Source organism: Dryobates pubescens, chromosome 3 (genome assembly GCF_014839835.1).
Source record: "Dryobates pubescens isolate bDryPub1 chromosome 3, bDryPub1.pri, whole genome shotgun sequence".
In the NCBI taxonomy this organism is placed as follows: Eukaryota; Metazoa; Chordata; class Aves; order Piciformes; family Picidae; genus Dryobates; species Dryobates pubescens.
The window spans coordinates 11,463,047-11,485,879 of NC_071614.1; the positions used below are offsets into that span (position 1 = coordinate 11,463,047).

At 47.4% G+C, this 22,833-nt stretch overlaps 1 protein-coding gene across 12 annotated transcripts in view; it reads left to right on the top strand.

The window, feature by feature from the left end:
* Positions 1-22,833, top strand: part of ZNF521 (zinc finger protein 521) — a 336,867-nt gene that overhangs the window by 1,599 nt on the left and 312,435 nt on the right. For 3 of the 12 annotated variants that reach the window (XM_054179660.1, XM_054179661.1, XM_054179663.1), the window contains exon 2: positions 41-95. The exons of 2 other annotated variants lie outside the window; for them this stretch is intronic. In XM_054179660.1, coding sequence (XP_054035635.1) covers positions 41-95 — 55 coding nt within the window. Of the gene's footprint in view, positions 1-17; positions 96-22,460; positions 22,535-22,833 lie in introns of those variants that run through there. 7 more of the 12 variants (XM_054179658.1, XM_054179659.1, XM_054179664.1 and 4 more) reach the window with 5 other exon arrangements.

The following is a 22,833-nucleotide window of genomic DNA, read 5'->3' on the forward strand; positions in this document are numbered from 1 at the left end:
AGTGTAGTTTCTTATAGGGCTGAAATTGAAACAACTTCAGCTGTTTGCTTTTAGGATGTCTCGCCGCAAGCAAGCTAAACCAAGATCACTCAAAGGTAAGTACTAACCGCCCCCCCCCTCCCCCCTTCACCCCCCTCCCTTTCCTTCCCCCCCCTGCCCCCTCTCTCTGTCTCCCCGTGAACGCCGCGGTGGGCAACCTCAACACGGCTCCGCGGCTCCCTCTAACCCCCTTTCACCCCCTAAATAGCCGCTCTCGCCGCTAACAACCCCCAAATACAGCTGGGTGTGTGGGGGGGTGGTGGTGGTAGAAGAGACCCCGAGCCGAAACGGCCGGTGCGAGCCCAAAACTCCGGGCGCTGGGCAAAGTTGCGGTCGGGAGCGGCGGTGACAGCCCGCTGCGGCAGCCCCGGGGCCCGGGCCCGCCTCCCTGCCTCCATCCATCCCTCCCTCCTTCCCTCCCTCCCTCCGCGGGCGCGGAGCCGCAGCCTCCCCGCCAACAGCTGGGCTTTTTAAATAAATCATAACAACAATAACAACAACAACAAAATAAAAACAACCCACCACCAAAACAACCCCAAACCGGGAGTTGCGGGATTGCCCGCTCCCGGCTCGGTCCTCGGTGCCTGGCGGTCCCGGCGGGCGAGGGGAAGTTTGGGGGTGAGCGGTTGGGGGTGGGGAGGGCCGGAGTGAGTTGGGGCTGTGCAGGAATGTGGCGCCGGCTGTCACGTGAAGCGGCCCCTGGCCGCCCCGGGGGCTTGTGTGAGGGGTGGGGGGCAAAGCGATAGCCCAGCATCCGTGAGGGGTGCAGGGGAGCGGTTGTGAGAGCGGGGTACCCCGAGCCCCAAGTCGTAGAGACTCATCCCGGACCCCCAGAGGAGGCGCGGGGGAGGGGGGTGGGAAGCCCGGGACCCGGAGGAGGACAAAGGGCGGTTTGTGCGGCTGTGGCGGGGCCGGCAACGTCCCGGCCCGGCCGCCCCCTCCTCCCCCGCCCAGCGCGGCCTGGCGCGGCCGCCCCCCGCCGGCCCGGCGGGCCCCTCGCCACCGCCCCTCAGCCCTTCTCGGCGCGGGGTGTCTCCTCTCCGGGCCCCCGAAGGAGCGGGCAGCCGTTGGCCGCCCCTCCACCACCTCCCTCAGGGGGTCGGGAGCCGTTAGCCGCCCCCCATAGGAGCAGGGAGCCGTTGGCCTCGGCGGCCGAGCGGGCGCAGGGGCTTCTCCCCGGCTGCGAGCGGGGAAGGAGGCTGAGGGTGGCTGTCACCTCACATAAACATCTCTGTCTGGATGGGCGCGTTCCTCCCGGGTTGGTCTGTACATTGAAGTTGAATAAAGCCTGGGTTGCGTCAGGTCAGAACATCTCTTAAGTTGTCTACTTTTTGAGGGGGGGGTGCGGAGGCGCGGGGGTGGGAAAGGCCTTGCGGAGCCGCGGGGAACTTGTGCGGCCCGGGGGGCTGCCTGCGCTCGGCGAGCCCCGGCCGGGGCGGTGATCCTGAGCCTGGCGGCAGGGCCTTGTTTTCCTCTCGGCTGGGCTGGAGCGCTCCGGGAGCGAGGTGCTTGAAGCTAGCGCAGTTCCTAGTTAGAAAGCAGCAGCGAGGTTTGCTTTATGGACTTGTACAGGAGGGCCTGGCAAACCAAACCCAAACCAAAACAAAAACACCAACCCACAAACCTGCTTAGAATCACAGAATCGTTTGGGTTGGAAGAGACCTTTAAAGATCATCGACTTCGACCGTGATCTAACTCCACCGGGTCTGGTGCTAAAGCATGTCCCTCAGCACCACATCTCTGCTTGGAACAACTCTTTCCAGGAGTTCCCTTTTCAAAATCCTCCTGTTGACTTCAGTGAGCTTTAGAGCAGGATTTGATATTTTCTTGTTTCTTAGCATTTATTTAATTTTATTTTGTCTAATTAAACTCTCCAGATATTTTATAAAGGGAATAAAGGGTGCCTTGAATTTACTGCTTTACCTGCTGCTGCTGTATCTAGTTTACCAAAGTTTGTGCGGTTCAGTAGTGCTTTTGTTTGGCATCTCCTGAAGAACAGGCGAGCCGCTCTTCCCTTACCTTTTAAAGTGATACCACAATGAAACTTCTGTTGCTCGAGCATGCACTGATATTCCAGGCTTCCCAGGGAGGATTTATTTACTCGTGCATAAGAGTTTTGGGGCCAGTAAGAGAGTGAGCAATTAGCTATATTTGCAAGAAAAAAAAAGATGCTGGGAAACTTTAACTGGAGGGTAGTCTTAGACCTCCAACTAGTTAAGCGCAAAGGAATAAATGTTCAGAATTAATTTGCAGATAGAGGAAATTGTTCTCCTGCTAGACATTGAGCTGCTTGTGCTTGTGGTTATTTGTTAGGTGCGTTACAGAAAGGAGGTTTGCTTCAGATCTCTTCCCCATAAAGATCACAATTGAACCCAAAAGGCTAGAGCTTCCATTTTCCGGGGAGGTCTGGGCTTTGCCTTCCTTCTGCATCAGTAGCCCGAGAGTCCCTAAAAAGGGGATACCAGCAACGTTGTACGACTCAGAGGGAGCAGCTCGGATTTGCTGACAATGAGCCCCTGACTTAAGGAAACCGCTTAATGCTCAGGATAGAGGTGACAGAGATTTCTTTGCAGAGTCTTATTTACTATTTTTCCAACCCAAAACCGGGCAGTAAATCAATCGTCATCTGTAATTATGGCTGTAGTAATTACCTTGGGGGGGGGGGGCAGGTTATCGTTCTTGGTGGCCTTTGTGCAAATCATCTTTTTCATTTCCCCTGGTTTTATTTTTCCTCGAACCATGTCAGTTTTTCTGAGGGCGATTAATAATGTTGTGAAAGCAGCCTGCTTGTAAGAGCCCTGAAAGGGCTGATAACATGATTCCTCTGCGAAGTTGGAGGGTGCTTGCATGGACCTAGCATTTAAATCCACTGATAAGAGTCTGCCCATCAGTTAGTGTATCTTCATTCTGAGTGAACAAACAAAAGCTGTAAGTAAAAAAAAAAAGAAATAATAAAGGGAGGGGGGTCAAAGAAAAAAGAAGCTGCAAGGAGGGTTTCAGCTGCACCTCCAAGGCAGCCTTGATTTAAATGCCTCGGTTTTGTAAGTCTCGCTGATCTCGTCAGCACCAAGCAGAGTTTTGCAGTTTAAAAATAAACAATATCCAAACCAGCTTCCCTGCAAACCTGCTCCGTGGCTGCAGGTAAATGAGTGGTTTTCAACTTGCCAGCACTGCGCTGACATCCAGATAAAATACGGAGTTACAGGGTTACGTTTCCAGTTTGTCATGTACTTAGCAACCCTTTCTTGGGGGGGGAAGTGGAGAGAGAAGAGATATTTTTTGATATGTCTGTCACTTTTGATAACTTAATTTGAAACTTAGATCTTAGGGGAATACTGATAGGAGGCAGGTAAATACATTGAAACAAAATGACAATTGAGGTTTTGATGTCGAATGCATGAAACTAATGTTGATCGGAAACGGTGGGCGTTAAGAACTCGCTAATGACTCAATTTCTTCTGTTTCTTGAAAATACACATTTATTAGTTTTTTTTTAATTTGCCCTGCTTTCTGTTTTCTGTTTATTTTTGCCTCCCCCCCCCCCCCCCTTTTTTCCTTGTGTTGGTTTCTTGCCAACTTTGACCTGCCTGTCCCCCAGCTCGTGGGGAGGATTTCGTCTCAGATTTGGACCTAGGAAGGAAAAAAAAGCCATGACTAACATTCAGTAATCCCTTCACAATTTAAGAGTAGTAAAGCCATCATTCCAAGGAAAAAGAGGGTTGCAATTGCTGTCTGTAAAAAGCAGTCTCTCTTGCAAATACACTACGGGGTTGTAGTGGGGGGAGGAAAAAAAAAGGAGTCTCAAAAGGAGAGTAAATTATTGAACTTTCTGAAAACCTGTGACTTGAATATCTTGTTTTACTTTAGAAAGGAGGAATTAAAGTTCAGCTGCTGGCTTCTTTTAGGCAGAGGAGGGATCAGTTGCATCAAACTCATCAGTCCTGACCTATATTTCATTCTACTGATTAATTTATTCTATTTCCTTGCTTAGTTTCTGGGAGAGAGAGAGAGAGGAAAAAAAATATAAATTGAAAAATCTGTTGGGTCTGATTGACCTGATCAAAATCACCTAATAGAGGCAGAGCGAGGGCGGCGGGAGAAAAGCAGGTGGGGAAGGCTAAGTCGGAGACCCGATACCTGTGTGTAAGCCCCAAAAGAGCCACGGTGCCTCTGAAAGGGTATTGAGGAAGGGCAATTGCTCTGACTCCTTAAACACCTCGCACCCAAGGGCACTGCTTTTCCCTAAGTCAAACTGTGCTGGATACCCTCTGAGATCAGACAGCAGGGAAGGAGAGGAGAGCGGCTCGCTTGTGTCTTGTTTCACTTGGCCATTGGAATGGTAAATCTTTTCTTGTGATTTGACATCCTTTGTGGATATCACACTCAGGTTACTGACTGCCTCTTTCCCCTCCCTCTCTCCCTTTTCTGGTTTCTGGGCTTTTAGTTCTGGTAGTGCCTGAGGTTTTTCTTTTTGCCCTTACCCCCTGCTTTTGATGAGAAACTTTGTTTAGTAACAAAGTTAGGGAAATCTTGTCCCTTGCAAAGGAAGCCAGGTGTTTGTTTGTTTTTACAAACCTGCATGAAAATGTCCTCCTACTAAATGTTACACCCAGGCTTCTTCAAGCTGAACTGGAGTGGTATTCCTGATGCTAAAGTCACCCTTGAAAATGACTGAAATTGTAGGTATTGGATGAGCCAGCAGAAGGAAACTAGACCAGCCCCATGTGCCTAATGGAAGTGCTGATCTCAGAAAGCAATTTCTCTCTGAAAAAAAACAAACAACAAACCAACCAAAAACCCAAACCCAAAACATAAAAATACTTTGTTATTCCTTCAAAGCAATTTTTTCCTCGCTGTAATTTTGTATCCCACGTTGGACTGCAGAAATAAAATGCCTGAGTGGTGGCTCCTAGGAAGATGAGAAGGAAAAATTTATCGGCTAGCTTTTGCATCTCTGTGTTCTGCTTACAGCAGGTTTGCCTCTTGAAATGTTTTGGCAAGCCCAGAGTGGCTCTTAAAAGTTGCTCCCTCTTTTTGAGCGAGCCTGGGCGCTCTTTCCATCCTGACCGTGTTTGCAGCTGCCGCTCAGTTGAGGCAGAGTCTTTGGCGGGCTGAGTGAATTGTGCCTCGTGTTTTAATTGTTTTCTTGTCATAAACTTGAAGCTAAAGGATGTTCCTTGTGCAGAGATGCAGGTGGGGTGGTGTAGTACCAGGGAAGGCAGAGCAGCAGTGCGTTAAAATAGGAATCTTAATGGCAGCGGTGGCTCAGGGAGAATCTTGATGTTTGCATCCCCTTTATGTTTCTGTGTACCTGTCAACTATTTGGATGTTTATGCTCAGCCCCAACCCACCCTGGCTTCTAAATTGCGTGAACTAGACTTGAAAGTCATTAGGTTGTCTGCTGATTAGCCTATAATCAATCCAGCACAAACAAAACCAGCAATTAGTATCGGCGTGAGTTCTGCGAACTTGACTTAAAGTTTCCCTGCTGCTGGCCCAAATAACTTCTTCCGAACAGGCGTTTTCAGGAACTGTGTTATTTTGGCATCATTGTTTTATAGGGAGGGAAGAGAGAGAAAAAAAAAAACCAACCAAGAGTAAAATTCATAAGATTCCATTTGGCCTGAAAAGCAAAAACATCTGTTTGATGCGTGAGTGGATTGCTGGCTTCTCTTTGGCCATCCAAAAAAGGGCAAAAATTAAGATACCGAACATAAAAGAGCCCACGAAGAAAACCCAAATTACAAAGAGGCTTTCAGATTAGCATCTTTTTATAATGCAGGCTATTTATAGTCTGCTCTTTTTGACTTGCCAAGGCATGCCAAGGCTTCCTCATATATTTAAAAAAAAGAAGAAGAATCCCTAAACAACAAAACCACCTCCAACCTGTAGGACTATTGATTGCCTTTGGCAGTACGTAGCGGTATTGTTGGTCTTGGTTAGCTGTAGGGTTACGGCAATGCTGCCCCCTAATTTTGTGGCTCTGTATGAGTTGCATTGACCATCACTGTCTGCTTAGGAGCAGGTACAGATACGAGGGAGCACCTAAAGATCTGCATCTAAAGAGCTTCTGGTTGCCCTGCTAGTTTATAAAGGTGAAACCCTGTGACAGAGATAATATTGAGAGGCTTGGCCGTGCCGCATGTTTGGTTTGGTTTGATTTGATTTTCCTGAGTTGCTGTTAACTTGTGTAACAAGGGAAGCTGTCAGCATGGAAGCACTTATCTGACGTGTAGGATAACGTTATCCACCATGATCTAAGATGTCTTGAAAGGCTTTATGCTGCTCTCTTAATTCATTCAGCCTAATTTACAGCTGGTTTAGTAGCTCTCATTTCTTTGCTCCGAAGCACGACTCGGTGCTTTGAAACTCCCGCATTTTGGAAGAGCCTTCCTTTTGAATAATTGCAAATGAGGAAAGGATCTAGGAGAACTCTTTTTTTTTTTTTTTTTTTTTAATGTAGACCATATGGATTCAGTGCCTTTTTTTTTTTCTTTTTTTTTTTTTTCCCCCTGCAGAAAACACTGAAAATAAGATATTTGTAGTTGGGTTTTTTGGTGGTTTTTTTTTTTTTATTAAAATATAGCATAAATGCTGATACTCGAAGACAGACCTCTCAGCATCTTTCCCCAACTGTATTTTACCGTTTCCTTTGGTTCCTGTAGGGCTAACAGGGGTTAAATTCAATCCTAGGGAGGTGGAGTGGGGAAAATGTGCTATTTCCCTATAATCAGAGCCACCTCATATTTACCTGTGGATCCCTGAAAGGGCAAGACACAGATCTATGAGGAACCGGACTTGTTTTATTAGGTGCTGGGAGAATGTACATAGACTAGTTGCATTTGGAAAAGACCTCTAGTATCCTATCTGTTTCCAAAGACATTCTGGAGTGTGTTGCTACGAAGCATTAAAGTTTTGCAGTTGCCTTCTTGACAGAAGTCAGGCAGCACAGGAGAAGCTTTTAAACACTTTAAAATCGTAATGCAACACTTGGCGTAGGATCCTGACAAAAGATGAATGTGCAAAAGCCAGGAGAAGCTGGGAGCTTTGGTGGGTTTTTTTTTTCCAACTTGAATTTTAGACAACTTGGGCTCTATTTCACCTCAAGTATGAGTAATTATGCTAGTTTAGCAATTATTAGAGATGAAAGAAATTGTGGTAGATATGAGGTCTCCTTAACTTCAGTAGCTTTGGTTTTAGCCAGGATAATGATCAAGGAGTAGTTAGCCGTATGCCTAGGGACTATGCTGTAGCAAAAGAGATAGGGCTGATCTTGGGGGTATCCTTATTACAACAATTTCTAATTAACATTTTTGTCCCTCTTATTCCACACACCCTCCTCCCCCCCCCCAAAAAAAAAGAAAAAATTGATATAAAAAAACTGTAATCTGTTCCATGTCCTTCTGTGCACACAATTGCCCTCTTCCAGTGGATTTTTAAACCAGCACCACTGGCCTCTGTTTTGACAGTACCAGTTAACACTGGTCACATTCCCTCCCCGCCCTGTTTCACATTCCTTCACATTGAAACACTTTTTTTCCCTTCTCTTTCTATAACACATAATTATCAAGAAAATTATGCAGAGGATTCCCCCCCCCCCCTCCCCCTTTCCTGGGTTTAGTCTATCAGAAGGTTATCCATGCTCTGCTGGGTGCACGTTTGAGCCTTTTAGAGTTTCCTTTAGCTGGAGTGATGTGGTTGATGCTATGCTGCAACTTTGCTTTGTTGCCGCTGGATCTGTATAAAGTGTGCTCAGAAGGGTTGGGGGCTCGTTACTTAGCAATTCTGCACAATTAATGCCCAGTGAGAGGTTAGGTTTGGGGGAGATGTGTTTTCACCCTCCTTTTGTTACGACAGGAGCAAGCCAGAGGGGTGTTTGTTGAGTAGTGATTCATCTGATACTTTCACTTTTAAAAATAGGTGCAATTAGGTGCAATTTGTCTTTTTAAGGGTAAGATTCTTAGTTCTTCAGAGTCTGTTAAAGTCATTTATGTATCTGTGGTGTAGTGACTCCCCCTTCCTTCTTTCTTTATGTGATAGTCTTCCTATAGTTCTTTAAAAGGAAAGTGTCAGTAACTAGAGGTGCAAACACCTCTAGTCATTAGTTGATCAAAAGAGAGTGTTAGTAACCAGTTAGTTACCCTTCTTCAAACACCACTAATCATTAGTTAATCAAAAGAAAGTGCCAGTAACTAGTTACCCTTGTTCAAACAGCACCAGTCATTAGTTAATCACAATAAAGTGTCAGTAACTAGTTAGCCTTCTTCAAACACTCGCTAATCATTAGTTAATCAAAAGAAAGTGCCAACAACTAGTGAGCCTTCTTCAAACACTCACTAGTCATTAGTTAATGAAGCAAAACACCTTTTTTTTTGCCCTGAGGAGGAATGGCCAGGATGTTGGCAGTGAGAGTGGTGGTGTTTCCCCTCCTTCCCAAACAATAACCTGGAAGAGGAATGCTGTCCTCAGCAAAAGGAAGTGCATAGTCCCTCTCCTGCTTCTGAGGCAGACACTCAGGATTGTGGCCCTGGGCAGCCTGCTCTAGTTGGGAGGTGTCCCTGCTGACTGCATGAGGGCTGGACAAGATGACCTTTGAGGGTCCCTTCCAAGCCAGTGCAATCTGTGATTGCGCTGTGTGGAAGACTGAGAGCAGGTTGAAGTCCAAGTGTGCTGGTTAACTGCATGTTGAAAAGAGCTGGTTAGCAGCATGTTTAAATCTGCATGTGCTGGTTAACTGCATATTTAAGTTGAAATGTGCCGGTTAACTGCACAATAGATGACTGTCGTGTACAGTCCCTGAAACCCTACTATTATTAGGTTGTGTTTTGCTGGGAAAATGGATTTCAAACAATGAATGACGTGATAATTCATTAATTATTTTTTTTTGTGGTTGGTTTTGTTGTGGTTTTTTTTATGTTCACTTTTTTAGGTAACCTATCAAGTTCAGCTGCCATTATTGACTCATTACCTTCTTGAAAGGAACTTTGCAAACAAAAATAAAATGCCTGCTGTGCTGCTGGACTGGATGATGTGATGTGGTGAGGCAGTGTCCTTGGGAAGACCAGGCTGTGCTTTGATCAACAGAACTTTCTCTGGCACTGAATTAGGGTGGCTGGGTTGCTTTGATTGTTTTTGGTTGGGTTGTTTTGGTTTGTTTCGTTGTGGTTTGTTTTTTTTCTGCCAGACAGGGTCAAGTGAATTTCTAACTTTGATAGTGGCAGTAGGAAGGAGTGGGGGGTGGGGAAGTTAATTATTTTCCACCTCCAAAGAATACAATTATGAGGAAGGAACTTTCTGATTCAGTGGTTCCAGGACAACAGGATGTCAAGATCCATGCCTGAAGTGACATTTTCACTCTGAAGATGGGAGGAGGCAGTGGGTCTGTGCATGCAACCGCTGGGAAGGGCTTGAGTTACCTGACTTAGAAAGAGCTGGAGCACAGGGAATGGTTTGGTTTGTGATTTCTGGTGAATCTGCTGAGCAGAAGACTCACCCACCAATCTGAAGTGTACATCAATGCAGAAAGATCAGACAACTCTAAGGCTAGGTCCAAAGCAAAGGGCTTGTGTGCTGCAAGGTGCTAGTGCTGCCCTGCTTGGTTCACAGGTGCCTGGTTACTTATTGGAGCAGGCACCTTGCACCAGGCTGCCTGAACACAGCAAGTTTTATGAGGAATGGCTGAAGGAACTAGGGCTGTTTAGTCTGGAGAAGAGGAGGCTGAGGGAAGACCTCGTTGCCCTTTACAACTACCACAAAGGAGGATGGAGTGAAGTGGGGGTTGGCCTCTTCTCACATGGAACAAGAGACAGGACAAGGGGAAACAGGCTCAAGTTGTGCCAGGGGAAGTTCAGGTTGGCTGTTGGGAAACATTTCTTCACAGAAGGCACTGGAATAGGCTGTCCAGGGAGGTGATGGAGTCACCATTTCTGGAAGTGTTTAAAAGATGTGTGGGTGTGGTGCTGAGGGATGTGGTTTAGTGGTGGTGGTGGGATTGGGAGCTCTAGGGGATCAGTTGGACTTGATCTCAAAGGTCTCTTCTAACCTCAACAGCCCTATGGTTCTATGACTGAATGCATATAAGTCATAAGTGGGTTAGGAGGGTTATGAATGTTGTTGGTTAGGAATTGCCTTAAGGAGACAATAAAAAAATCTTGGCAAGAATGGTGTGTCTTAGCTCCTCCCTGGGTCCAGATTTCGGATACCCAATGGCAGTCATCTGCTCCAGCTCTTTGAAGGTAAGGGACAGGTTGCAACTTTCCACTCAGATTAGAAGGAACTGAGGGGTTGTGCTCCTTCTTTCTCTCTCCTTTACTGAAGAGGGAAAGTTCCTTGCTCTGCTAGGATGTGAGATGCAGGGATTCTGCCCTGTGCTTTGTCCAAGGGTGTTTGAACCTGTATCTGACAGGGACTACATCAGTCTTTACACAGCAGCACATTGTGCTGTGAGTGTGAGTTGCCCTTTTCTTTTTGTTAATGACATTTCCTGTGTCAAAAATGTGATTAAGTGTTGGACAAGAGGGTGAGGAAGAGTGATGATACACAAGACTCATAGCTGGAAGGGCTTGAGCACCAGTGGAGACAGAGAAGACCTGTGTCCTGGTCTGCAGAGTACTTAAAAGCAATCTTATTTCTCATGAATGAGTGAATTAGAACTGGAGCCCATGTGTCCTGTGAAGCATGTGGGTGCCCTAGCCACAGGGACAAGGTATGATCTTAATTCTTGCACCTCAAGTCTGAGGGTGAAGCTCATGACATGAGTACAAATCCTTCTGACAGAGTAGAGGGTTGAGCTGGTGCCACCCACATCCTGGGTGAGTGATCTCAGCAGTGGATGTGGGCAAGGGGGGGAAAGGAAGAGGTATTTTGACTCATGCATTTTCTGCCAGCAGCTTGTAGCAACCAGGAAAGGGAATGTAAACGCTGAAGAACCAGCCCACAGCACTGCCCAAAGCCAGGGCAGGCAGGAGAGTATCTGCTCCTCCACTAGCCAGCTGTGGTGGGGCTCTGGTTTGATTGAAGCATGGAACTGCACAGCACTGACAAAGCCTGGGTGATAAAACTGGCTAATGCCTGCCCTGGGTGGCACCTGAGCACAGCTTGTGGCAACTGTCTTGCAGTGTCCCCTCTCTAGCTTTGGGGCTGTGAGGATTTACACCACAGTGTTGTTCTGCGTGAGACAAAGTCATCTAGGACAGAGCAGAGAGTCTGAAAGGATCAGAAAGAAACTCTGGAAGCACTGGTACACCATAGATGGAGAGCTGTGGTAAATCAGGGATAATCTCAGTTGAAAGGAGGTGTGGTGGGGTTTTTTTGCCTCAGATAAATGTAGGTCTTTGGGTAATAGAGCTAAAAGCAGGCAGCTGTATTTTGTTTTGGTGTTGGAATGGTGTCAGACAACCCAAACACCTCAATTTAAGTGCCTCATTTTAGACACATAAATAAATGACTTAACTTTCAAAGGCAATGATCATCTACAGTAACCTTTACTGGAGGTCCTCATGGCCCTTTCTTTCATCAGCTGTCTTCAGGCTTGTGTAATGGTTACTTTGAGGCTCTGTGATCCATGAGTCAGTTTGATTCAAGTTGCTCTCACTTGCTGAGTTGAGGCTTTTGTAGACAGTGTTTAATGAATTTCCTGTTTTCTAAGCACAGTTGAAAATACAGGTCTGTAGGAGTGCCAGAAATTCTTAGCTGTGTCCCTCAGAGAGAGTAAGAAAGCTTAGGTGGTACAGAGCTGCACTGTACTGAGGAAAGCCACTCTGAAGGCGTTTGTGTTGGTTACTGTGTTTGCTAATTAGCCTTAAAATTTACCTTAGCCTCCTAACTTCTGCCTTGCCTCAAAATGGACTGGATTCTATCATTAGAGGACTGAAGCATCTCCCTAGGGGGACAGGATGTGAGTTGGGGCTGTTTAGCCTGGAGAAGAGAAGGCTCTGGGGAGATCTTAGAGCTGCCTTCCAGTACGTGAAGGGGGCTACAGGAGAGCTGGGGAGGGACTTTTGACAAGGGCTTGGAGTGACAGGATGAGGGACAATGGCTTTGAGCTGGAAAAGGGGAGACTGAGACTACAGATTAGGAAGAAATTCTTTAGAGTGAGGGTGGTGAGACACTGGAAGAGGTTGCCCAGGGAGGTTGTTGATGCCCCCTTGCTGGAGGCATCCAAGGCTGGGTTGGATGAGGCCTTGAGCAACCTGGTCTGGTGGAAGGTGTCCCTGCCTATGGCAGGGAGTTGGAACTGGATGATCTTTCAGGTCCCTTCCAACCCAAACCATTCTGCGGTTCTATGGATGCCCACAGTCCCATTGTTAGGAATGGAAGTGGAGTAGTTCAGGGTGGGGCAGGCAGGACAGCTGAAAGTCCTGACCCTGCTACTAAGATTGACTCCCAGAGAGATTCCCTCTTGCTTTGCTAATTCTTGCTACGGTCCTCAGTTTGACTCTGAGATCCATTATGGTCTGGTACATGGCATGAGAGAGAGGGAGTCTTAGGGTTGTCTGAGAGTTACCTGAGGTTTATAAAAAGCTTTAGGACTCTGTGGAGAAAAGTACTTTAAGAAATAGATTGCACTCTTCTGTGTAATACATTATTAGATACTGATCCCATCCAGAGAGATCTGGCCACGCTGGATCAATGGGCCAAGGGCAATTGTGTGAGGTTCAACAGTGCTAAGTGCTGGCTCCTGCACCTGGGTTACAACAACCCCATGAGTGCTCCAGGCTTGGGGCAGAGTGGCTGGAAACTGCCCTGCAGAGAACTGGCCAACAACACCCCAGGGTGGTGGTCAACAGCCAGCTGAAACATGAGCCCCTGTGTGGCAAGTGGCCAAGGGGGCCACCAGCATCCTGGCCTGGATCAGCGATACTGTGGCCAGCAGGAGCAGGGCAGGGATTGTTCCCCTGGATTCAGCACTGGTGAAGCCACACCTTGAGGACTGGGTTCAGTTTTGTGCCCCTCACTCCAAGAAGGACATGGAGGGGCTGGAGCAGCACCAGAGAAGGTCTGTGAAAGACAGAAGACAACCTGGCCTCAGATTGCACCAGGGGAGGTTTAGGGTGGATAGGAGAAGAAACTTGTTCCCTGAAAGGGTTCCCAAAGACAGGAGCAGGCTGCCCAGGGAGGTGATTGATTGCCCATTCCTGGAGGTGTTTCAAAGAGGCAGAGATGTGGTGCTGAGGGCCATGGTTTAGCTCCAGACTGGTAGAGTTAGAGAATAGTTGGACTGTGATGGTCTTAAATATCTTTTCCAACCAAAATGATTTCATGATTCCATGACTCTTGGTTTACTGTAAATACAAAAAGCTGGGTATATGTCCATGTGGCTTAACCTTGTTACAAGATGCACAATGAGGGAGGCAAAGGTAACATTCAGGGCAGGATTCATTAATCTGCTGCTTCAGGTATCCAGAAGAAGAGATTCCTCCTCACCCTTAGCTTGGGGGTTTGTGTGGAGTTCTCCCTCAGCTGCAGGAAAGAGCATGTCCTGGCTTCTCTGCACATAATGTTCTGTAAGCCTGGACATCCTTGGGCTGTCACATTTGGACACTCTCATCCCTGAGATCAAGGGCTGGAAGAGTATCCAAAGGATTTCTTCAGCGTAATTTCTTTCCACTTTAGTGTATTTATTACTTTGCTGTTTATGTGCTGCCTAGGAAAGTATTTTAGTTTAGTGGAAGAATAATATTTTCCAACAACTGCAGTTTAATTGGGAACTTTTTAATTCAGCCTTTCTACAGGAAGAACATTAGGGGGAGAGAAAATTCCCAAGCTCAGTTGTGGGCTACACTAAAGAGAGGAGTAAAGCAAACATGAAGGCTTTGTCCTATGGAAAGAGCAAGCAGCAGAATGCTTTATAGAAGGGGAATCTATTAAGGAAGGTAATGATTTCCAGTAGCAAGAGAATACTACTACAGTGCTGGAGGAGGGTAGGAGTAAGGAAAGGGGTGTGTGGAGAACAAACCAGACACACAAATATTCATGTGTATGATGACTTGTTGGTGTGGGTTTTTTTCCTGTACAGCTGTGGCCACACAGAACTAACTTCCAGTGGAGTTCTGGAGTATGGATTTTTGACAGGTTGATGTGCAGATACATTTCTTCTCCCACTTCTTCTCCCACTGAAGTTGGTGGGTGCTTGGATGTTTGGGAGTCAAAATGAGAGTGGATTTTCTGTCTGATAGATGTGTACTGGTGCTAGGTGAAGCTGTTCAGCAAACACTACTTTTGCAGTGGTTCTGAACTTTGATGAATGCCAGTTACCTTCAAAGCCGTTATGAGGCAATCATGAAATCATAAAATCATTGAATTGTGTTGGTTGGAACCTTTAAGATCATGGAGTCCAACCATCAACCCAACACCACCATGGCCATTAAACTATGTTCCCAAGTGCCATGGCCACAGGTTTCTTGAACAGCTCCAGGGATGGAGACTCCACCTCCCTGGGCAGCCTGTTCCAATCCTAAACTGCCTAAACTTCCCCTTGAGACTGTGCAGCTTGAAACTATGTCCTCTTGTTCTGGTGCTGCTTGCCTGGGAGAAGAGACCAACCCCCACCTGGCTACAACCTCCCTTCAGGGAGTTGGAGAGAGCAAGAAGGTCTCCCCTGAGCCTCCTCTTCTCCAGGCTAAGCAACCCCAGTTCCCTCAGCCTCTCCTCACAGGGCTGTGCTCCAGGCCCCTCCCCAGCTTTGTTGCCCTTCTCTGGACACCTTCCAGCAACTTAATACTGAATTGCTGCTTCCATGGGTGGTGTAGCCAGGCATTAACTCCTGTGCTTGCCTGTGTCAGCCAGGAGAGTTTCAAGGGTGAGGAATGGTATGTGGAGAGAGGAAGAAGCAGAGGGAGGTGTGGCCCTGGCAGGTGATGCATTGACATGCAATCCTGCATTTGATACTGCTCTGTAGCTTCTTTAATTTCAGTTTTGTATCCTCACTGAACCCCTATGGAGATGTATTTCCACAGCACATCACTGCAAAGTGCAAAACATCTTCAAAATCCATTGACTTTAATGGAGTTAGAGGATCCTCAGCACCTCCTAGAACCAGCTCTTAAATTTGCCTTCTGCCTTGTGATTAGTTTGTCTAATCATGCTTAATGTCTACCTGTAGATGGTGGCAGTGTGAATCTCATATAGCATAGAATGGTTTGGGTTGGAAGGGACCTTAAAGATCATTTAGTACCAACCCCCTTGCCATGGGCAGGGACAGCTTCCAATAGACCAGCTTGCTCCAACCTGGCCTTGAACATCTCCAGGGAGGGGGCATCAACAACCCCCCTGGGCAACCTGTTCCAGTGTCTCACTATCCTCACTGTCAGGAATTTCCTCCTCCAGTATAAATCTCCCCTCTTCCAGCTCAAAGCCATTGCCTGTCACTACATCCTGTCACTACAAGCCCTTGTCAAAAGTCCCTCCCCAGCTTTCTTGTAGCGCCCTTCAGGTACTGGAAGTCTGCTCTGAGGCCTCCCCAGAGTCTTCTCCAGGCTGAACAGCCCCAGCTCTGCCAGCCTGTCCCCGTAGGGGAGGTGCTCCAGCCTTTGACCATCTTTGTGTCCTCTTCATGACCCTCTCCAACGCTTCCATGTCCTTCTTACACCGAGGTCCCCATAGCCCCAGAACTGGATGCAGTGGTGCAGGTGGGGTCCTCTTGATTTTTATATGACTCAGGAGGGGAGGAAGAGCAAAAGTGGAGAGATACTTGCAGACATTACAGTGGTTCATAGGTAGTGAAATAATGGCCCCCACGTTTTCTTTCTGTTCTGTCTGAGTGACTCAGTAAATTGGGTATTGATTATGCTAATGCAGCCAGTGTCTCTATTACTTGTCTGCAGAAATTATTCAAACATGTAGATTGAAGATGCACTTAGCAGCCTTAAAAAAAAAAGCAAGAAAAAAAGGAAGAAAACCTTTTGTGCAAAAATCTTTTGGCGCCTTTACATTGAATTACTAATCATATGCTAATGAGAATTTATGGATGAAGTATTGACTGCTAGGAAGTGCAAAGTGCCACTTAAAATAGATATATTCCAAACTTCCTACCCTGGTAGTGGTGGTTGTTCTGTGAGGTTTTGTTTTCACAGCTTATGAATGTTTGCAAATATCTAAGGGGTGGGTGTCAAGAAGATGGGGCCAGACTCTTCTCATAGAGTCATAGAATTGCCAGGATTGGAAGGGACCTCAAGGATCAGCCAGTCCCAACCCCCCTGCCATGGGCAGGGACACCTCACACTACAGCAGGTTGCTCACAGCCACAGCCAGCCTGGCTGCAAAAACCTCCAGGGGTGAGGCTTCCACCACCTCCCTGGGCAACCTGTGCCAGGCTCTCACCACCCTCGTGGGGAAGAATTTCTTCCTAACATCCAACCTGAATCTACCCATTTCTATTTTTTGCTCCATTCCCCCCACTCCTATCACTTCCTGACACCCTAAGATGTCCCTCATCAGCTTTTTTGTAGCCCACTTTAGATACTGGAAGGCCACAGTTAGGTCTCCTTGGAGCCTTTTCTTCTCCACACTGAACAGCCCCAGATTCCCCAGAGCCACATCCAGCCTAGCCTTAAAAACCTCCAGGGATGAGGTTTCCACCACCTCCCTGGGCAACCTGTTCTCAGTGGTGCCCAGTGACAGGACAAGTGGTAGTGGGTGTAAAGTTGAGCATGGGAAGTTCCCATCCAAAAATGAGGAGATGCTTCTTTACTGTGAGGGTGGCAGAGCCCTGGAGCAAGCTGCCCAGAGGGGTGGTGGAGCCTGTGTCTGGAGACTTTCAAGGCCTGCCTGGATATATTCTTGTGTGACCTGCTCCCGGTGATCCTACTCTGGCAGCAGGGTTTGACTTGATGATCTTCAGAGGTCCCTTCCAGCCCCCAACATTCTGTGATCTCTCCAGGAATGTATTTTAGGAAGGGGTCAATCAATACCAATCTATTTTTATAGTTTGTTGGGGATAGCTGGCTTCTCCTGCTTTGTTTAACAAGCTGAAAAGAGGCTCAGGCATTTGGGGTAGTTCTTTCTTCTCTTTTCTTTCTATTTTTGAAATTTATTAACCCACCTAGACTAGAGGAGAACAGAGGTTTTTTTTCAATTATCTTTTGGTTTTATTTTATTATGGTTTGTCCTAGCTCAGAAGCCATAAATCTTAACCAGAGCTCTCCAAAAGGCTTCCCTTTGCAGTGAAAATGGCCTTTTCACCATTTCTAATTTTATCCACTTCTTTTCCATGCAAGTTTTTTTTTCCTCAGGCATCTACCAGCAATGACTTGTGTTGAATCTACAGATTTCAGTGAAGGGGAATCATAGAATGGCTCAGTTTGGAAGGGACCCAAAAGATCATCCAGTTCCAACCCCCCTGCCATGGGCAGGGACACCTCTCAACCAGACTGCGTAGAGTCATAGAATCAATAAGGTTGGAAAAGACCTCAAAGATCATCAAGTCCAACCTGTCACCCAGCACCTCATGACTACCAAACCATGGCACCAAGTGCCACGTCCAGTCCCCTCTTGAACACCTCCAGGGATGGTGACTCCACCACCTCCCTGGGCAGCACATCCCAATGGCCAACAACTCTCTGTGAAGAACTTTCTCCTCAGCTCTAGCCTAAATCTCCCCTGGCACAGCTGAAGACTGTGTCCTCTTGTTCTGTCACTGGTTGCTTGGGAGAAGAGACCAACCCCCACCTGGCTACAACCTCCCTTCAGGTAGTTGTAGACAGCAATGAGGTCTCCTCTGAGCCTCCTCTTCTCCAGCCAGTCCAATCCATCCTTCCACCTAGCTGCAGCTTCACTTCAGAGACACGTTTATTTTTTTCCCCACTAAATCCTCAAAATCTGGTGTTTGTCCAGCCCACAAGCTTTTGGACTGGCAGATAGAACTGGCATGCTGGAATTCTGTTTGCCCTTACTGAGGTGCTTTTGGGTTTGTTGAAATTGCTCCCAAGAAGTGTGGTGCCACAGTTGTTGTGGTGCTCATAGACTTTGCCCTATGAGGAGAGGCTGAGGGAGCTGGGATTGTTTAGCCTGGAGAAGAGGCTCAGGGGTGACTTCATTGCCCTCTACAACTACCTGAAAGGTGGTTGTAGCCAGGTGGGGGTTGGTCTCTTCTCCTAGGCAACCAGCACCAGAACAAGAGGACACAATATCAAGCTGCACCAGGGGAGGTTTAGGCTGGAGGTGAGGAGAAAGTTCTTCCCAGAGAGAGTTGTTGGCCATTGGGATGTGCTGCCCTGGAGGTGTTCAAGAGGGGATTGGATGTAGCACTTGGTGCCATGGTCTAGTCATGAGGTCTGCAGTGACAGGCTGGACTCGATGATCCTCGAGGTCTCTTCCAACCTTAGTGATACTGTGTGATACTGTGCTTGGAAAAGACCTCTGAGATCATCCAGTCCAACCATTCTCTAACTCTACCAAGGCTGGTGCTAAATCATGGCCCTCAGCACCACATCTCTGCCTCTCTGAAACACCTCCAGGGATGCTGACTCCACCACCTCCCTGAGCAGCCTGTTCCAGTGTCTGACCACTCTTTTTCTAAAGAAATTTATCCTCATCTCCAACCTAAACCTCCCCTGGTGAAACTTGAGGCCATCCCCCCTTGTCTGGTTCTTATTCAGTATTTTCTTACTTGGCATTCCTGTTGGCTTTGTTTCTTCAGACGTTGCACAGAGAAAATCTGTAGCAGAGACTTAATAGTTTGTTGTTGTAAGGAACAGATGAGTCAGTGGAGAAACATTTCTTCAGCTAACAAAACAGGTGACCCGAGGTCATAGTTGTAGGCACAGGAATATTGTTGCTTTCATGACAACATTGTTTCAAAGACGTTGTTCAGCAGCAACATCACCTCTTCATAGCTCACCTTCAGAGGCTGTTCTGGTCTCCTGAGACCACTTCTTTCACTTGTGTAATCTTTGTTATCTAGCATTTCAGTAGAATCAGAGAAGGGTTCAGGTTGGAAGGCACCTTAAAGATCATCTAGTTCCAACCCCCCCACACCATGGGGAGGACATCTCCTAATAGACCAGCTTGCTCAAGGCCTAAGCTATTCTAACCTGGCTTTATCTTCCCTAATCATAGAATCAACAAGGTTGGAAAAGGCCTCAAAGACCATCAAGTCCAACCTGTCACCCTACACCTCCTGACAACTAAACCATGGCTCCAAGTGCCACATCCAATCTCATCTTGAACACCTCCAGGGACAGGGACTCCACCACCTCCCTTGGCAGCACATTCCAATGCCTAACATCTTTCTCTGTGAGGAACTTTGGCAGCACATTCCAATGCCTAACATCTTTCTCTGTGAGGAACTTTCTCCTCACCTCAAGTCCAAACTTCCCCTGGCACAGCTTGAGACTGTGTCCTCTTGTTCTGGTGCTGGTTGCTAGAGAGAAGAGACCAAGCCCCACCTGGCTACATCCGCCCTTCAGGGAGCTGGAGAGAGCAATAAGATCTCCCCTGAGCCTCCTCTTCTCCAGGCTAAGCAACCCCAGCTCCCTCAGCTGCTCCTCACAGGGCTGTGCTCCAGACCCCTCCCCAGCCTCATTGCCCTTCTCTGGACACGTTCAAGTCTCTCAATGTCCTTCTTAAACTGAGGGGCCTGGGACTGGACACAGGACTCAAGGTGTGGCCTTAGCAGTGCTGAGCACAGGGCACAATGACTTCCCTGCTCCTGCTGTCCACACTGTTCTTGATGCAGGCCTTGTGCTAGGATGTGGCCTATGCTGCAGTGAAGATGCCATCCCTGTGTGCAGTGACAGGCCTTGAGCATCGGTAGTTCTGATATTTGAGCAGGGCACATGCTGCTGTTGTATCTGCACGTCATCTGGGTGGCTTTTTGGAGTTGTGCTGCTTTCTGCTGCTAGTTTTGGGGCAGCAAAATGTAAAGCATCTCTCTGTGTAGGTTCTCTGCAAGGTTGCCTTCTCCTCCTGAAAGAAAATGGTACAGTTCATGTTTAAAGGGAGTTAGTGCTGGCTGCATGTCACACTGCCTGTCATGGGCAGGTGAATTTAACAGCAGTCTGAGAGCTGAAACACAGGGAAGTTTTCAGGGTTTGATTGTGGGAAGGCACAAAGTGCCAATCAACTTTTGACTGAGAAGGCGCTACCAGCTGTAGCTCACTAAATCTAAAACCAGCCCTGCTAGCTGGAGGGATCATTAACTAATGATCTAACCCCTCCTGCAGCACTGCATCCAGCTCTGGAGCCCCCAGTACAAGAAGAACACATTTGTTGGAGAGGGTCCAGAAGAGGGCTGGAGAACCTCTCCTATGAGGACAAACTGAGGCAGTTGGTTCTGTGCAGCCTGGAGAGGAGGGGGCTCTGGGGAGACCTTAGAGCAGCCTTCCAGTAGTTGAAGGGGGGGTACAGGGGAGTTTGGGGAGGGACTTTTGACAAATCCATGGAGTAATAGGAGGAGGGGTGATGGCTTCAAAGTGGAAAGAAGCTGAATTTACATTGGCCTTTAGGAAGCAGTTCTTCCCCATGAAGGTGGTGGGGCACTGGAAGAGGTTGCCCAGAGAAGTTGTGGAGGCTCCAAGCCTAGAAGTGCTGAAAGCCAAGTTGAGCAAGCCGATGTTGTCCCTACCCATGGCAGGGGGGTGGAACTAGATTATGTTTAAGGTCCCTTCCAACACAAATCATTCTGTGATTCTCTGATTCTAAATCTTTGTGTCATGGCCTGTTGTGACCTGCTTGCTTTTGTCGTGGCTGAGAAACCTTGAAGGGTTTGAATAACAGCTTGGATAGATGGTGACCACAGAGTTACCTGCTCTGAGGGGTGTTTCCTTTTCTCAGTGTAACACAGACGTAGTGGCCAGGCCTTGCTGAAAGCAGACCTCAGCTCTCACAGGGTTTGCAGATCCCTAACTTGCAGGGAAGTTGAAATGTTTGGTTTCACAAGGTGTGCACCGGGGTGGTTTCACGTTATGCGCTGCAGACCCCAAACCAACCTCTTAGGCAGTATCCACAGTTCTTTTTTGGTTTGTTCATTTTAGGACCTTAAAATGTTTGGTGTGCCACTCAGCCAGCCCTGGGAAGCTGAGCACGTTTTGGTGTGCAGTCCCTTCTCAGAAGCAGTGAGAGCTGCTGGTACTGCAGCTGGTGGCAGCAGACGTTCAGTACAGGATAGCAGAGAAGATGAATGCTTGCGCTGTGGCTTGCACACACTTCTGAGAGGAGACCTGCTTCAGATTTTGTTTACTTCTTATCAAGGAGCTGCTTTGTTTTCAGGTTTCCCACTTAGGAATCAGTTCCTGAAAAGCTGTTGTTTGGCAACCTCAATTTCATCTTGAAACTTAAAATGACAGAGCTTTTAAACTGCCTTCTATACCAGATTAGGTTGGAAACGACCCTCAGAGTTGTCTTGTCTAACCCCCTTCACTCAGCAGGGACACTTCCAACTACATCAGGCTGCCCAGGGACACATCAAGTTTGATTTTGAATGTCTTCAGGGACAGGGCCTCAACCACATCTCTGGGCAACCTGTTCCAGTGTTTCACCACTCTTATCGTGCAGAACTTCCTCCTGATTTCCAGTCTAAATCTGCCCTGCTCTAGTTTCAAACCATTGCCCCTCATCCTTTCACCACAGGCCCTTCTAAACAGCCCCTCCCTAGCCTTCCTGTAAGTCCCCTTCAGATACTGAAATCGTGGTTGAGGATTTCACAGGCAGATAACAGACATCTACAACCTTTACTAGCAGTGGTGATTAGGTACTGGTGACCAAGGTGAATTTCCTCTTGAGGGATGGAACAAGGGACTTGATTTTCAGTTGTAGAGCTTGTTGTTGAGAATGCATTTTGGAAGCAGCACAGCAGCTGGTGGTGGCCATGAGCAGGGTCACGTTGGGCTGCCACAGAGCTTTCCCTGGGGGCTTAGAGTGGGTTATAAAAGTTGGTATCTTTTTATTTTGAACTGCATGCTGGTTGCATCAATTCTTTCCCTTGCAGTAGCAGTGAGTCTGACTGATCTGTACTGGCCTAGTGACAAATCTTTCTAGTTAGCTTAGTTTGGTTTTGGCCACCTGGTTCCCAAAAGTCAGCTTTCCATGAGCTGTTCCCATTGCTCCCTCGCTCTGACCAGTTTCCTTTAGCTGTGAGGACTGCTGGGGAGACTGCTCAGCATAACAAAGAAAATCACACAGTGTTATCACAGCTGAAGCCCTGCTTACTTGGGGGCTGCAGATCACAAGTTTGACTGAAACAATCGGCTCGTAAAAAGGCATTTTGGTGAACTATTCGAGTTACTGCAGGGCTGGGGAAACTTTTGTCAGCTGGTGGTGATGAGAAGAGCGTGCTCGCTAAAAGCACAGCTCTGACGGGATGGAGGCAGAGGTTGTGGAGAGTCCTGCAGAGATTGTGCTTGCCTCTTTCTTATGTATGCTGTGTGTTTGAAGTTTCTGGTGTCCTGAGAGTGTCCTTATGAAAACTGGTGTTTTTCTTCTAGAAACTCAGATTCTAGAAACAACCAGTTGTATGAAGCCTTGGGGTTGGCGGAGGAGGAAAAGAGGTACCTGTGGAGTGTGTATATGTATCTCTTCTTTTGAATATCTGTCTAGATTTTCTATGTGCCCCTAAGTGTTGCACTCGCTTGTCCCGAGAACCAGGGGGAATGCCCCAAATCTTTTGCCTTGGAGCTCGGCTGCATGATTATTTGTCGAGGTCTGAATCCTTGGGAGTGGAAATGCTGCAGAAGTGCAGTCTTTCCCCTTTCAGCTTTTTTTTGTTTCGTTTTGTTTTTCCCCTGTGGAGGGAGAAGGAATTCTTTTCTCTCTGCTGTTCTCTAGCTCAAAGAACTCGGTCTTTGGGAGAATGAAAAG